Here is a 13,413-nt window from a genome sequence, read left to right on the forward strand (position 1 = left end):
AGAGTTGTTAGCGTTGCGTGTGTTTAGTCGATAGTGCTGAAATCGGTTAGGTTTTGTTCTAAGTCTAGTTTAATTTATAGTTGCCAAAAAACACTGTCTCGATACGTACTACATTTTAGAGGGTATGGGTGTGTTGTGAGCGTATTTTGGCGACTGCTTCAATGGGTATGTTCAATTTGAAGTTTGGATTGACTTGGCGTGACTTTTCTGGCTTCCATATTTTTCCGAATCGTAATTTAAGCTCATGTAAATAAGAATACAATCGATCACAAATCAGCACTTAAAATTAATACACAATCAATAGCGAAGACTGAAATATCCTTTACCAATAATACCACATACAATATAGACACTGATGCAAAACTTACACAGGTGTAAATGTACAGAATTTGTTCGGATTTTCGATTATTCCCAGCTCACAAATAGTTCGCTCTCGGTCGTTTTCGCCACAATGACAGCGACGAGGAGTTTCGTGAATAAATCCTGATGGAGCCGCTGTTGTTGTTGTTGTTGTTCACCCCAAAGTCACGCGAGTATACGGTAAACGGTTATACATATAGTATGATTTCTTTCAAGTGGTATGATAGGGAGGTGGATATGGCGATACGCTTGTCCTAGTTTGGGAGCATAAACTTACAGGTTAAGAAAGGGGATTCGGATGAAATTGGTTGATTCTAGTAGGAGGGCTACTACTACTGTCCGCTACGGTCGCTCCTCGACCGTCGTCAGTCATTTACAGATTACACTGCCATAGTATCGTAGGCTGTGAGTCCTGTACTGGCGGGGGCTGCGGCTTGTTTGGCGTACTTGGGTTTGACTTCGTTTCTACAATGAAAAAAGAATCGAAAGCAAAGCGTGTGGGAAAGCACGCGCAAAACAATAGACACAGTTATTAGATATCGTCTAGCTGGTGCTACCAGAAGAAGTTGGGAGTTTCTCGTGGGATTAGTATAGAGGCAGGTCTTGCTCACAGGGTGCACATATCGGAAGGATTTAGGGACAGTGTTATTTGGGTAGGTTAATATCGCTTTTGCTGTGCAGGATTGTGGCAACAGGGCTTAATGGGTAGGAGTTGCATGATATTTATTAGGTTTTGGCATTTTTATGAGAGTTCAGTACAATCACTTCAAAAAACTAATGGAGTTATAGCGTTATATAGTTCAGATCTTGATTCAGATTTAAGAGGTGTATTTCCATGAGATTTAAGGTATCCATTAAATCAATCGACAACTGTTCATTATTCTAAAAAAATACGTGATTCTATGTTGTTTAGATGCCGGGCTGGACTAACAACATGTTTGGTGCTCATATTCATGCCTTTCGAGCAACCGAAAAAAAGGCGGGACTTAAAATGTTAATCTATAGGCATAACTATGGGTACCAGTTGGTTATTCAACATTATGTTCAGGAATTGATATAAATCCATTTCGCTAATTTAGTTTAGAGCACAAATTGCCAATTTGTAATTTGACTCCTGATGCACGATTGTGCCACAATCGTGCATCAGGAGTCAAATTACTGCATGATTTTGATGGTGCTTCGAAAGCAACATACTGGTTTCTGTTCGTCAGTTTTGATACTTGAAATTGATGTCTTTGTTAGGGATCGATAAAGGGAACTCCAAGGGGTAATCAACTCTGGTTCACAATGGGTTCGAGGACCGTGCCTTGCCACTTTTCGAAAATTCCAAGGAAAAGTCTGTAAGTATTTTCTGCACCATAGGTCTCGTCAAAACTAGCAAATCTCATCAGATTCGTAGCGAAACTCCCAGCGGCTCGTAGTTTCGTCCAGAACAGCTTCTATTCGGGCCTCACACCAACAGAGTTCTTCCACATTATGGGCGGTCTTGTCTTGTCGATACGGCAGTCCAGACGACCGAAATGGGTTACATCTAGCGACGGTTGGTCAAATGACTGGGAGATTACTTACGGTATGGAATGCAAATGCAACTGTCGATGAAAATCCTTTGCACGGCGAGGGCAGAGGGCTTCCAGGATGAAAATTTTCTTGTTTTCCTCTGAGATATTCTTGCCAGTCATTGGTTTCAATTGGGTATGGAATTCGATGGGAAATCCACAGGATTCTATAGGGATGTCCATAGTGGTCCCTGTACTGCTGAGGATTGTCGATACGTATTAACCTCAACTATTCCATCAGATCTGGACCTATGTACGGTTGTCTTAGCACAATAGTTTAGGGTTTATAGGAACAAATCAATGCAATTTCTATTCCATTCCGTGAGTCCGACATCAAGCACATACCCATCATCAACGATCTGGTCATTTTGCTGATACATCTCTGTCATCATCCTTCTGATGAACTCAAGGGGTTGATCACTCCGCACAGTGTGCCAAAAACAGATTTGGGCACACTTGGGCTCATTCATTGGCACTGTTTGGCACACATGCTTAAATTTTATATGGCTTTTAACTATCTCGCACTATCTCTGCGCCTGTGTCAAAATTTCACTGTTGTTAACCGTAACCGTTAATTTTTGCACAGTCCCGCCATGGATTCCCCAAATACTGAGTTAGATTTTCCGAAACACAGTCAGCGTACATTCTAATGCCTGTCCGAAGCAGAATATCATTCCACACGACACACATTCCGGCCACCAAGTATACCAAAACCAGGGCAATCGCAGCTGCGCTGAAAATCATCATCGACATCCCACTCACAGACCGTTTTTGGTATGTAAAAATTGCTCCTCCGTGAAAGTTTATCGCTCTAATCATCCGGAAATACTTCCCCGGAGGCAGTTACCAAGAATTAATTAATCCTCAGTTATGGCACCTGATTCGGGTTGAACTTCAGAATACCTTTTTCTCTCCAATGGAATCTGCGTTTGACTTCCGAGCAGATGTGATCCTTCAAGAAAACCAAATAATCTCGCGAATGATGACCGCAGTTGATAAGAATCTTCTATTTCAAGACCAACAATTGAAATGGCCTTAACTCCATTTTGTAAACAAACCTTGTAAGGCCATTTTCTCGCGAATCGAAACCTTCATTCGCAAACCTACACGGTAAGAAAAAAGGACCCAACGGAAAGTTCACTTTTACCTACTTTTGACTAGTTTGTCTCCTTTTCTCCTTCTAATGTTGTTAAAAACGGAGGAGCAAAACCACCCAACAGGGGTAGTAAAGTGTGCGAACCCAACGTTGAGTATAATCATATTTACCTACTGTTGGGTACAACTAACTTACTTTTGGTTAAAAAGCCAGTGGCAAATTCCATACGAATTGCACACAAGTAAATGAAATTTTCTTTGACCCGCTTTACCTACTGTTGGGTTCCTGCACTATAGTGCCGAGATGAGTGAAAAGAACTTAATTTTGGGTACTTTTTTCTAACCGTGTAAACCACAATCGGGTAGAGGAGAATTTCCCCTACCTGTTCATTATGTTGGTTTGCCTTTGCGGACTTCAGTTCGCGAGAAAATGGCCTTACAAGGTTTATTTACAAAATGGAGTTAAGGCCATTTCAATTGTTGGTCTTGATTTGTCCTGTTCCTCTTATAAAACTCTTCTAGTTGTAACTATAGATATTATAGCTTGAATAGTTCGAAATCGGCTAGGAGGGCTAGGTCAGTTTTAGCTGACGTTTATTTTGAACTCGAATTTGATGTGCCTTCCGATGACTGTTGCTCCACTGGGTAAAGACGCCAGCGACGACGACTGGGTGGTGGTGAAAGTAGCAACATCAGTGAACATAGCACCATCACTGCTCGTCCGTTACAGCTCCGCCTTGTCCAAATTCGCTGACAGATCTCCGAAGCCAATTTCGATCCCCGGAAGAGCGATGGCGATGACAGGTAACACAGCAGCAGTTTGTCCCAGCGTCTTTAAACACAGATCCGTTTCAATGTTGTCTTCGTCAAGCGGTTGAAAGAACTCGACCGCCTTCTCGCGGGGATTCTCCGCTCCGGCCAGTTTGTACGGTATCAGCTTGTCCAGCTGGAGTGTGTCGTTGTTTTTTTTCTTTGTCATTTCCGTCATTTCAATCTCGCCAAAATTATCGTCGTCTTGGTTCGGATTCTTCGAATTTAACTGCTTGTTCAAAATCAAAACAAAAAATAACCAGGGGTCTTGAATTGAGCTGTCATATTAACCGGGTTGCCAAACATGCCATTATTAACAACCAAGCAAAGTCAGCTCAATGACTAGCACACTCGGCACTGCCGGCACAGCTGCGGTACACTGAGAAAAAAGTATGTGTGTAGAGTGACCACTCCTTGTAACAAACTAGATTTAATAATCAATCCAAAAAACCGATCCAGTGTTTCAAAACTTATGATTTAAAATGATTTATGATTTTTAGGACTACCCCAACATAGAAGGGATCACCCTAAAGGCGAAATAAAAAAAAAAAGGTAAAACTACAAGGGACAGCCCTATGGGGTTGCACGCAATGGTCTTATATATAAAATCTTATTTTTTAACTGCAGCAGGAGCTTGTGTTTTGTGCAGGAATAGGAATTTGAGCGGGGTTCTCTCTGTTTATACTCTTTAATATGACGCGCTTGACATAGATGGCCCACAGCGACTCACGAAGAGCTACTAATTCCGATCAATAGCTGTGCGTCTTCTTCCTCCTTATATGGATGGTCATGTAGGCTGCCGCTCGCTGCTTGCAGGCAGCCTTTCTCTGTGAACTGGAGAACACCACCACTCGCCACGCGGTGATTGAATATACACCGTTTGGTGAGACCGGAAGGAATTCAACTTTGAAATCTGTGTCAGGGAAATCACTTTTCACAGGCAAACGGTGATTATTTTAATTATCATAGCAACAGTTGCACATTGGTGCAATTTTCAATAGTGACATTTTGAAAAATGATATAGGGGAAATGGCTCTAATGTTGGCCTATGGATCTAACATTGATCTTATCTCAATTTTATCTAGATGAACGCGTCATTGGGACGGTACTAATGGATATTTTTGGTTGCTATTGAAAATTTAGTCGATTGCTGAATTTATGTATGGGCCCAAATTAGGGACACTTAGGCCGACATTACATACATTTCCCCTAGCCTTAATTTTAGAAGATTCGTAGAAAAAAATCCTATCGATTGGTGTATTCAGAATTAAAATCCATCATCTCTGGATCAAAATCAGAGCACTTTCATGCCACGACCGACTTTGGTATGTTAGATTTAAACATATATAGATAGAGCTGGAATTAGGCGTAACAGGTTTTGTAAACAATGCCTTCTCTTGATGATTTTTAGGAATTCAAGGCACGCCCACACAAACCAACATCACCATCGGGTACAGAAAGTGTTATCCAACCTGATGGTGACCCGAATGATGCCCTTGGCCACCACACACGGTGATTGGAACTGAATCCGATCAACGATTAAGGCCAACCTTGATAGCTAGCTGCTTGGTGGGAGTCTTTCGTTGTGAACTGGAGAACACCACCACTCACAACACGATGATTGAATAAACACCGTTTGATAGTGGAATTCAACTTTGAAATCTGTGTTAGGGAAATCGCTTTTCGCAGACAGTCGTTGGTAATTTTAATTATCATAGAAACAGTTGTACATTCGTGCAATTTTCGATAGTGACATTTTGAAAAATGACAAATTCTTAATTTTAACAGATGCGCAGGATTGGTGATAAAATTATTGAAATTGGTCCAGGGGCAGCTGAGTAATTAACGTTCAAAATCTTTCATAATTTTGTTACATGTTCCATTTTCGGTTTTCACAAAGTGTACCCCCAAATAGAAATCATAGACGTAGTCCTACGTCAAAAAAAGTTCCACGAAGTTTCTTGAAATTGTACAAAATTCCCGGAATAATTTCTAGTCTACGAAGTGCCCTGAAATTAAAAGAAGATCTTCGATTTTTCGTGACGTTTGCTGAAATTAAACAATGTCCCTTTAACTTTTACGAAGTTCCCCATACATGTATAGGAGATTTTTAGTTTTCTTTCTCACTCAACTTTGTTTTTTACAAAGTTCCCTGAATTTCTTCTAAGGTCTCTGAAGCTCAACGAAATTTCCAGAATATCTGCCAAGTTTCAGAATTTCTACGATGTTTTCTGAACATCTACGAAGTGCCTGAAATTTTAGGAAGTTTTCTGAAATTACATCAAAACGACTGAGCTTCAACGAAGTTCCCCGATTTTTTATAAAATTTACTTAACTCCTCTAAAGGTCAGTATTTTTCTACTAAAGGTTGAACACGAAAAAATCCTGACACATAAAAAATGCTGCCATTAATACATTTTTTGAGTAACATTTTTCACTATTTCACTGAATCAAGCTAAGAGTGTATAAAATCCAAGAGGTACACTAAAATAATCTACACGTTGAAGCTACGTGAAAAATCACGTAAGTTCTCACTTTTTCCTCTCCTCTCCTGATGTCCCTTTGAATTTCACAGGGAGTTCTTATTTAAAACACCTACATAATCAATGAAATGTACGTGATTTTCACATAACATAGACTCATGTGCGTTTCACGTAAAGCTAATGAGATGTCCACATGTAAACAAAAGAGTGGTACGTACACTCAAAGCGGTGCAAATCATGGCGGCATAATAATGGGCTTTTGTTCGGTATTTTTTTAAAGAAAGTGGCAAGATGTCAGTATAAAATTATGGATTATTTGTTTCTCTTTGACAAACACAAACTGACTGTTTCATCGTACTCAACAGAATGATGTCAAGCTGTCCAGCAGTTTCTTCCTCAAAGGAAAAAAACCTCTAGGCTTATCTTTACGATCGTCCAGATTTGTGCTGCGTATCGAATTTAAAAAAAAATGCTGATTTGGTGTATTTAGAAAGTTTTAATAAATTAAAGGAACATTACTATTATTACTATTAATACAGTAAACATTTTATCTGCATATGAAGGAAATATTTGTATAAACAGTGTCAAAATATTGATACTAGAATCCTCCAATGAATGTCACCGACCAAATCACGTAACTTCTATGTGATAATCCTATGACGGTTAAGTTTCATGAAATGAGTGCCCCTACATGAGAATCACGTAGCTCTTTTGTGAAAAGTACGATAGAAAAAATCTACGTATGTTTTCACGTAGCATTAACGTGAAAATTATTCTGAGTGTAGGTCACTCCGCACACCAATCTTGGGTCAACATTTTTCTCAGTGTTCCACAAGTGTGCCCAAGGTGTGCCGATTACACGCTATTTCAAAACTACCCAAATTTGAGTAGAATCCACCCAGATCGGTCAAAACTGAACCTACCCAAAAATTGGTAAACTGTGTTGGGAGTTACAAGTTGACAAATGAACAACATCGACATGAATCCGATCGCTAATTTGTCAACTTTATACTCCCAACATAGTTTACCCATTTTAGGGTAGGTCTAGTTTTGACAGATATGGGTGGATTCTACAGAAATTTGGGTAGTTTTGAAATAGCGTGTATGCCGGTCATAGAGCAAGCTGCAATTTTTTGTAAAATACGAATATTATGGTATAGACGAGTGCACGGATGGATTTGAGTTCACTCACTCGACAAAAAGTGACACAACAGCGGGGCCCTGTTTACTAAAAATGAACACATGAATAATACTCACGTAACATTTGAAACGAGTCTATCAACTTATGTACACAAAACTTGTTGAGCCTTTTTCGCGCGAACCGAATACGCTCAAGCAAACTAACAACACCATCGGGCAGATGAAATTCTCCCCTTCCCGATAGTGCTCTTGGTTTGCGTGGGCGTACTTCGGTTCTCGTGAAAACGACATAGCATATTATTTACAAAAGTTGTTTGGCCCTTTTCAAATGTTACGTGAGCATTATTCATGTGTTCATTTTTAGTAAATAGGGCCCCGCTGTTGTGTCAAAAAAATTTCATTAGATGAACTAAAGTTCACCCGTGCACAGTTCTATACTTGGCAACCCGGTATTTCTGACAGCTTTAAGCTTGGTTTAGACTAGGCAAGTCAAATGATCAAATCGGTTGAATTCAATTGGCTTTAAAAGTTGAGCCTGGTTCAACTTTTTTTCAATTCAAGTGAGTTGATCAAATCAGTTGAATGGCATGGTTTACACGTTCAATTAGCGTTCAAGTCAGTTGAATTCAACTGACTTGATCAATTGACTTGCCCTGTCTAAACCCAGCTTTAATGTTTTGGCCTGACTGCTGGGATACGAGCTGACCGATATGATTAAGTTGGGTTTAGATTAGGCAAGTCAAATGATCAACTCAGTTTAATTCAATTGGCTTGAAAAGTTGAGCCTGATTCAACTTTTTTCAATTCAAGTGAGTTGATCAAGTCAGTTGAATGGCATGGTTTACACGTTCAATTCGCGTTCAAGTCAGTTGAATTCAACTGAATTGATCAATTGACTTGCCCTGTCTAAACCCAGCTTTACGGTGCTGTGTGAAAAGTCCATCTTATTCCTGACCAACAAGAAGAAGATTGAGGAGGACATTCCGTGTGGGTCTGGACCTGAGTCTTCAGGTTAAGTAAATTGTTTTTAAAAGTTAAACAGCTTCGGTGATGAATTTACCAACGAGTGACGGCTGACTTCTTTCTCGTTTGGAAACGAACGCGAACTCAAATATTGAAACGAATGCTGGAATATGTGCGTCTTCAAGTTGGTTTTCACGTTATTCGATTTGGTCAATCCTGTTGGATGATGAAACTACGTTCGATAGACATTGCAGACGAGTGAGTTAGTTCGCATGTGTTCATTTGTTTACATCATGGCTTCACCGGAGCAAGCACGTTTCGATTCTATCCTGCACGCTCGAAACGAAAATCTCGGCCCATCAACTCGAGAGTTAGTAAAACTTTTGAAGTTGTCGAATTCCACGGTGTGTGACATTCTGAAATAGACTAGGCAAGCTGCCACTACTCAAATTCCACCAAACAGTGGTACAGCGAACAGTCACAATGGTTTTCAAGGAGATAAATCCGGTCAATACTCCGGAACTAAGGCCAATTGACGGAACTAAGGCCAATGGCCTATGGTAAGAAGGAATGCTGAAACAATAGTCTTACAATAAGCATAATACCAACTAATGTATCGCTGTTACATTGAACTATGAAAAATAGAACGTATTTTTAAACCCCAACAAGATTTTCGTGTCCTGATTTTTTCGTGTTCAACCTTTAAGTTCGATGAAGTTTTACAAAGTTCACTGATTTTTTACTAAATTCCAAGGGGTAAGTCACTCAGCACATTGTGCCGAAATTAGATTCGGCACAGCTTGGGCACATCCATCAGCACACCTTCGATATACCTTCGGCACACTTTCGACACAATCTTGTAGGCATTGGATTGTTGTAAATAAAATGGGAGCACTGCTGGACAACTGTCGTTGAAGTTGTTCACAACATTACGTGCTGTTTGACTGTATTTTCAGGAACATCCTCTAATTGAGTATACCAAAGGAACTCAGACCAGCAGTTCACTTATAGATCTAAATATGAAATGTAGGTTCTAGAGTGGGCTCAAGTGAAAGAGGCAGTTTGTACCGCATTAGTACCCTTTATTCAAATAATGCTGCAACGCACACAAAACAAACTAAAGTAGTCTATTCATCATCCTCTACAGTCGGTCTCCAACAACGCTCCCCACCGGATCCAACTCTTTCTGGCCGCTGCTAGACCGATGCTTTTCACATCAGGAAAAGCTAGGTTTCTGGTTTACCTTTGAGGGCATTATAAAGCACTCAAACACAGGACTTTTATTACCCTATGGAACACAAATCACTGAAATTTCGCACACTCTCCACTTTGCGCGTCATCCTCAATCCAATTTATCCTTGCGATTTCAGACCAAAACATTCAAGGTGTCAGCAATATCGGGTTGCCGGGATGGGTATTTTACAAAAAATCGCAGCTTGCTCTATAATCGCAGCTTGCTTCTATAAAATTCGAAGTTCACTAAACTTCTACAAAGCTCGCTGAATTACTACAAAGCTTGCTGAATTACTTGGAAATGAACTAGCTAGTGGCTAAAAATCTCCTCCTGAACTTCTTCAATGTTCGCTGAACTTCTTCAAAGTTCGCTGACTTCTTCAAAGTTCGCTGAACTTCGTCAAAGTTCGCTTAACTTCTTCAAAATTCACTTAACTTCTTCACAGTTCGCTGCACTTCTTCAAAGCTCGCTGAACTTCTTTAAAGTTCACTGAAATTCTTCAAAGTTCGCTGAACTTCTTCACAATTCATTGAACTTCTTCAAAGCTCTCTGAACTTCTTTAAAGTTCGCTGAACTGCTACAAAATTTGATGGAAGGAAGTTTTCTGATCTCTGAACTTCCTCAAAATTGCGTGAATATTTACGAAGTTCCTTGAAGTTTTAGTTTCGTTCCCTTTTCTACCAAGTTCCTTGAAATCAAATGATGTTTCCTTGACTTCTACGTTGCCCTTGACTTCTAAGAAGTTCCCTGAACTTCTGTAAAGACTAAGTTTTATAGAGAATAAAAACTTTTCATTCTTGGAGCAATTATTTTTACATGACTTTGTTTGATTACACATCCTTTATGTCAAAGATGGACTTGTAAAATTCTAAGTGTGTAGGATTTAATTTTACAGCAATAGTTGCACCATTTGCGCACACGATTGGACAGTTGAGAACATTTTTCTTTCTTCATAATGTAAACTAGTTCTGGTGTAGAAATATAGATTTGTTCATGTTTTTGCTGACGCAACATATGTTCCAATATTGTAGGTATTTTCATGCTGTTTTTTGCCAATATATTACATATATACAGAGAAAAATAAATAATACAGTCAACTTAATTATAAATAAACACAGAAAAAAAATAAACAATCACTCGAGACAAGATATTTCAATAGCTTTAAACAGAAGACTTATCATACCCAACCTGGCCAAGCCTTGCGCTTGCGTTCAGTGAGTCCCTCTCCGCGATCCACCCATGCTGTTTAATCACAAAAATTCAAACTGCACACATTTGAAAAGTTACTTACACTACCCCCTTTCGTTCTTTTCCCATCCGGCGGTTAGCACAGCTCAATTTCACTCGGGATTGTGGTTAAGTACAGTAAGCAGGGGCCCAAAAGCACTAAGCACCTTTTTTTTTGGAGTAGGAGGACAATTTTACAGATAGAGAAAAGAAGGGGTGCTTGGTGGTTTGTTAGATCACAGGTTATGTTTCCACTAATTCTACTAACGGGTGCCACGTAAAACTACAAACTGTTGTGTGACGGGACAGGGAGTAGGAACATGCAGTCAATGGTGGTCTGATATAGTTACCTTTTCAACAACTTCTCTGTCTCCTCTCCAGTGAGGGCGTCGGTTGCTTTGGCAGTTGCTGTAGGGTTTTGAATTTTGATTGGTCGAAGGATATAGTTGGTAAAGTTTGTTGAAAGAGAAAGTAAAAAACGGAAGATGGTATATTTAAGGAAATGATAAACTGTACTTATCGATGAAATGGAAATTGGGACATGATTTCTCGATATTAGAATCCCAATTTCCGGCAACATACAATAATTATACTTTTCAAGAGACATTACATTCTAAACATAGAATTACACGCAATTAAGGTCATGCTTTCTCGTTGATAAAAACCAATCTGGTGGGATGCTATTAATGGACATTCACACGCACTTACGTATAACACATAAAGGGTTAACACACTTAAGAAGAAGTTTGTCACACATGAAATTTTGTTTCTATCAATGTCAATATCGTTCGGAAATTATACGATGGTTGGTTTTAGTCAGTCAATGTTGTCACTCAATGCAGGAAAATGACTGCTATTCTAGTGTGGGGCATTCCAAAACGGATGCGAGCGATTTTGGTCATTCGTATGAACATGGTTGTTATGACTATGGGTCATGAATCTTAGTGAGTGAGGACTGATGGCTATGACTTGTCACAGATTTGTTCTATGGTTGTAAAAGGGACTACAGATTAACTCATTGAAAGTTTGGAGAGGTAGAAATTTCATTCCAGAAGCAAATCGAAACAAAACTGACAACATTCGCCGGAACTCACCCTCGGTAGGTTCTGGTTTGTTTTTAGCAGGGGATGGCGTGAATTCGAAGATTTGGAGATTGATTTTTGTGGTTGGTGGGAACACGTGGTGTTGTGGATTGGAAGTTGTCCATATACGGTATGGAAGAGAAACATATAAACAGCTCATTAGGAAACGATTCGTTTTTTGTCCTTTGATTATAACCCGATTCTCGAGATAGTGGATGATATATGCAGTAAACTATGATTTGATGGAATCGTATTCCGGGTTTCCTAGCATATAGGATAAATTCAACATCGATGGGTACTTACCGCCATAGTTGCCTCGGGGACCGTTGTCCCGGTCGCACTCAGCCTCCGAAATTTCGTTACTTTCTTTGGAGTCGTTGAAGGACGAGTTGCTGGTATCGTGGTTGCGTGGTGGTGGTGGTGGGGGCTCAGGAGAACCTGTAAAATGAAGGAAGTGTATTGTTTCAAAAAAATTGATTAATAGCTCAGGGGTCTGAAGCAATGCTCTGGCAAATTTGACGAAATAACACCACAGTTAACCGTAGATAATAATAGCATAATAAAGGCGGCGGGTTGCGTTCGGGTGTAATGCAAAAATCAGTTAGTTGGATGTCATGCATCTCCGAATATTCCGAAAAATAACCTAAGTTCTCACGTTATTTTAAGTTCATTATGTCGAACAGAAGTTGCAAAATCTTGAAGATATTTTTTAGACCGGCATCTTGAAATCTTATATAAGCGTAAGATCCCAAACAAATTTCAAAGCCCCAATTTTTTTCATCCAAATTCAGGATCTTGATTGTTGTGTGTGTCTGGGATCTTGAAATGTTGTCTATCTTAATAATTCTCATGAATCTCTTAACAGGATTTTCAATTTTTTGAAAGCACATCCCTAGGATATCCCTAGAGCTTTCGATGCCTGTACCATTTTTGCATTAGAATAATTGTGTGGCAAGTACGATCATACTCTATGCCCAGTAGACTGATGCAAAATTTGATGTTTTCGCTCCACAGTGCTCAAACGGTTCCTAATTGGGTCCTGCTTAGCCTCCCAAAATTTGAACTACTTTAGTAAGAATCTGACTTGGCACAAACCATTTCAATTTTATATGGGAATTACTATGGGAAAACTTAAGTTTTTGTTTATATCTATCTAACAATTCTCCACATCACTGTGCTTTTAAAAATGATAGCAGTGATTGTAGCAAATTTTCTCAGCTACAACTTTGTTGAAAACCACTTTTCAATCAAATGCATGGAACAAAAGTTATTAATGATTCAAGTCACTGATGTCTTATGATTATGCTCATTCAACTGTTCAGCAGGCAACATTGGTGTTTCTGGTGAGAAGAATAGAGCAAAAATATCATGGCTACTATGTCACACTGCAGAATACAGTGTTGCTAACAGAACAGCTGCTTGATCATGCCATAAGATTAACAATCTCTTAAACAATTAATAAC

General features: G+C 39.4%; 1 protein-coding gene across 2 annotated transcripts in view; it reads right to left on the reverse strand.

Annotated features, from left to right (window-relative positions):
* Window positions 1-228: 228 nt before the first annotated feature.
* Dscam1 (Down syndrome cell adhesion molecule 1) overlaps window positions 229-13,413 on the reverse strand; it is a 199,238-nt gene continuing 186,053 nt past the window's right edge. For both annotated transcript variants that reach the window (XM_065231435.1, XM_065231436.1), the window contains 4 exons: window positions 12,254-12,388; window positions 11,963-11,974; window positions 11,219-11,276; window positions 229-825 (listed from right to left, as the gene is read on the reverse strand). In XM_065231435.1, the coding sequence (XP_065087507.1) occupies window positions 741-825; window positions 11,219-11,276; window positions 11,963-11,974; window positions 12,254-12,388 (290 nt within the window). In that variant the 3' untranslated portion in view covers window positions 229-740. The remainder of the gene's footprint in view (window positions 826-11,218; window positions 11,277-11,962; window positions 11,975-12,253; window positions 12,389-13,413) is intronic.

Source organism: Ochlerotatus camptorhynchus, unplaced genomic scaffold, assembly GCF_037179485.1.
Source record: "Ochlerotatus camptorhynchus isolate MF236.1 unplaced genomic scaffold, CSIRO-AGI_Acam_v1.1 ptg000357l, whole genome shotgun sequence".
Taxonomy (NCBI): Eukaryota; Metazoa; Arthropoda; class Insecta; order Diptera; family Culicidae; genus Ochlerotatus; species Ochlerotatus camptorhynchus.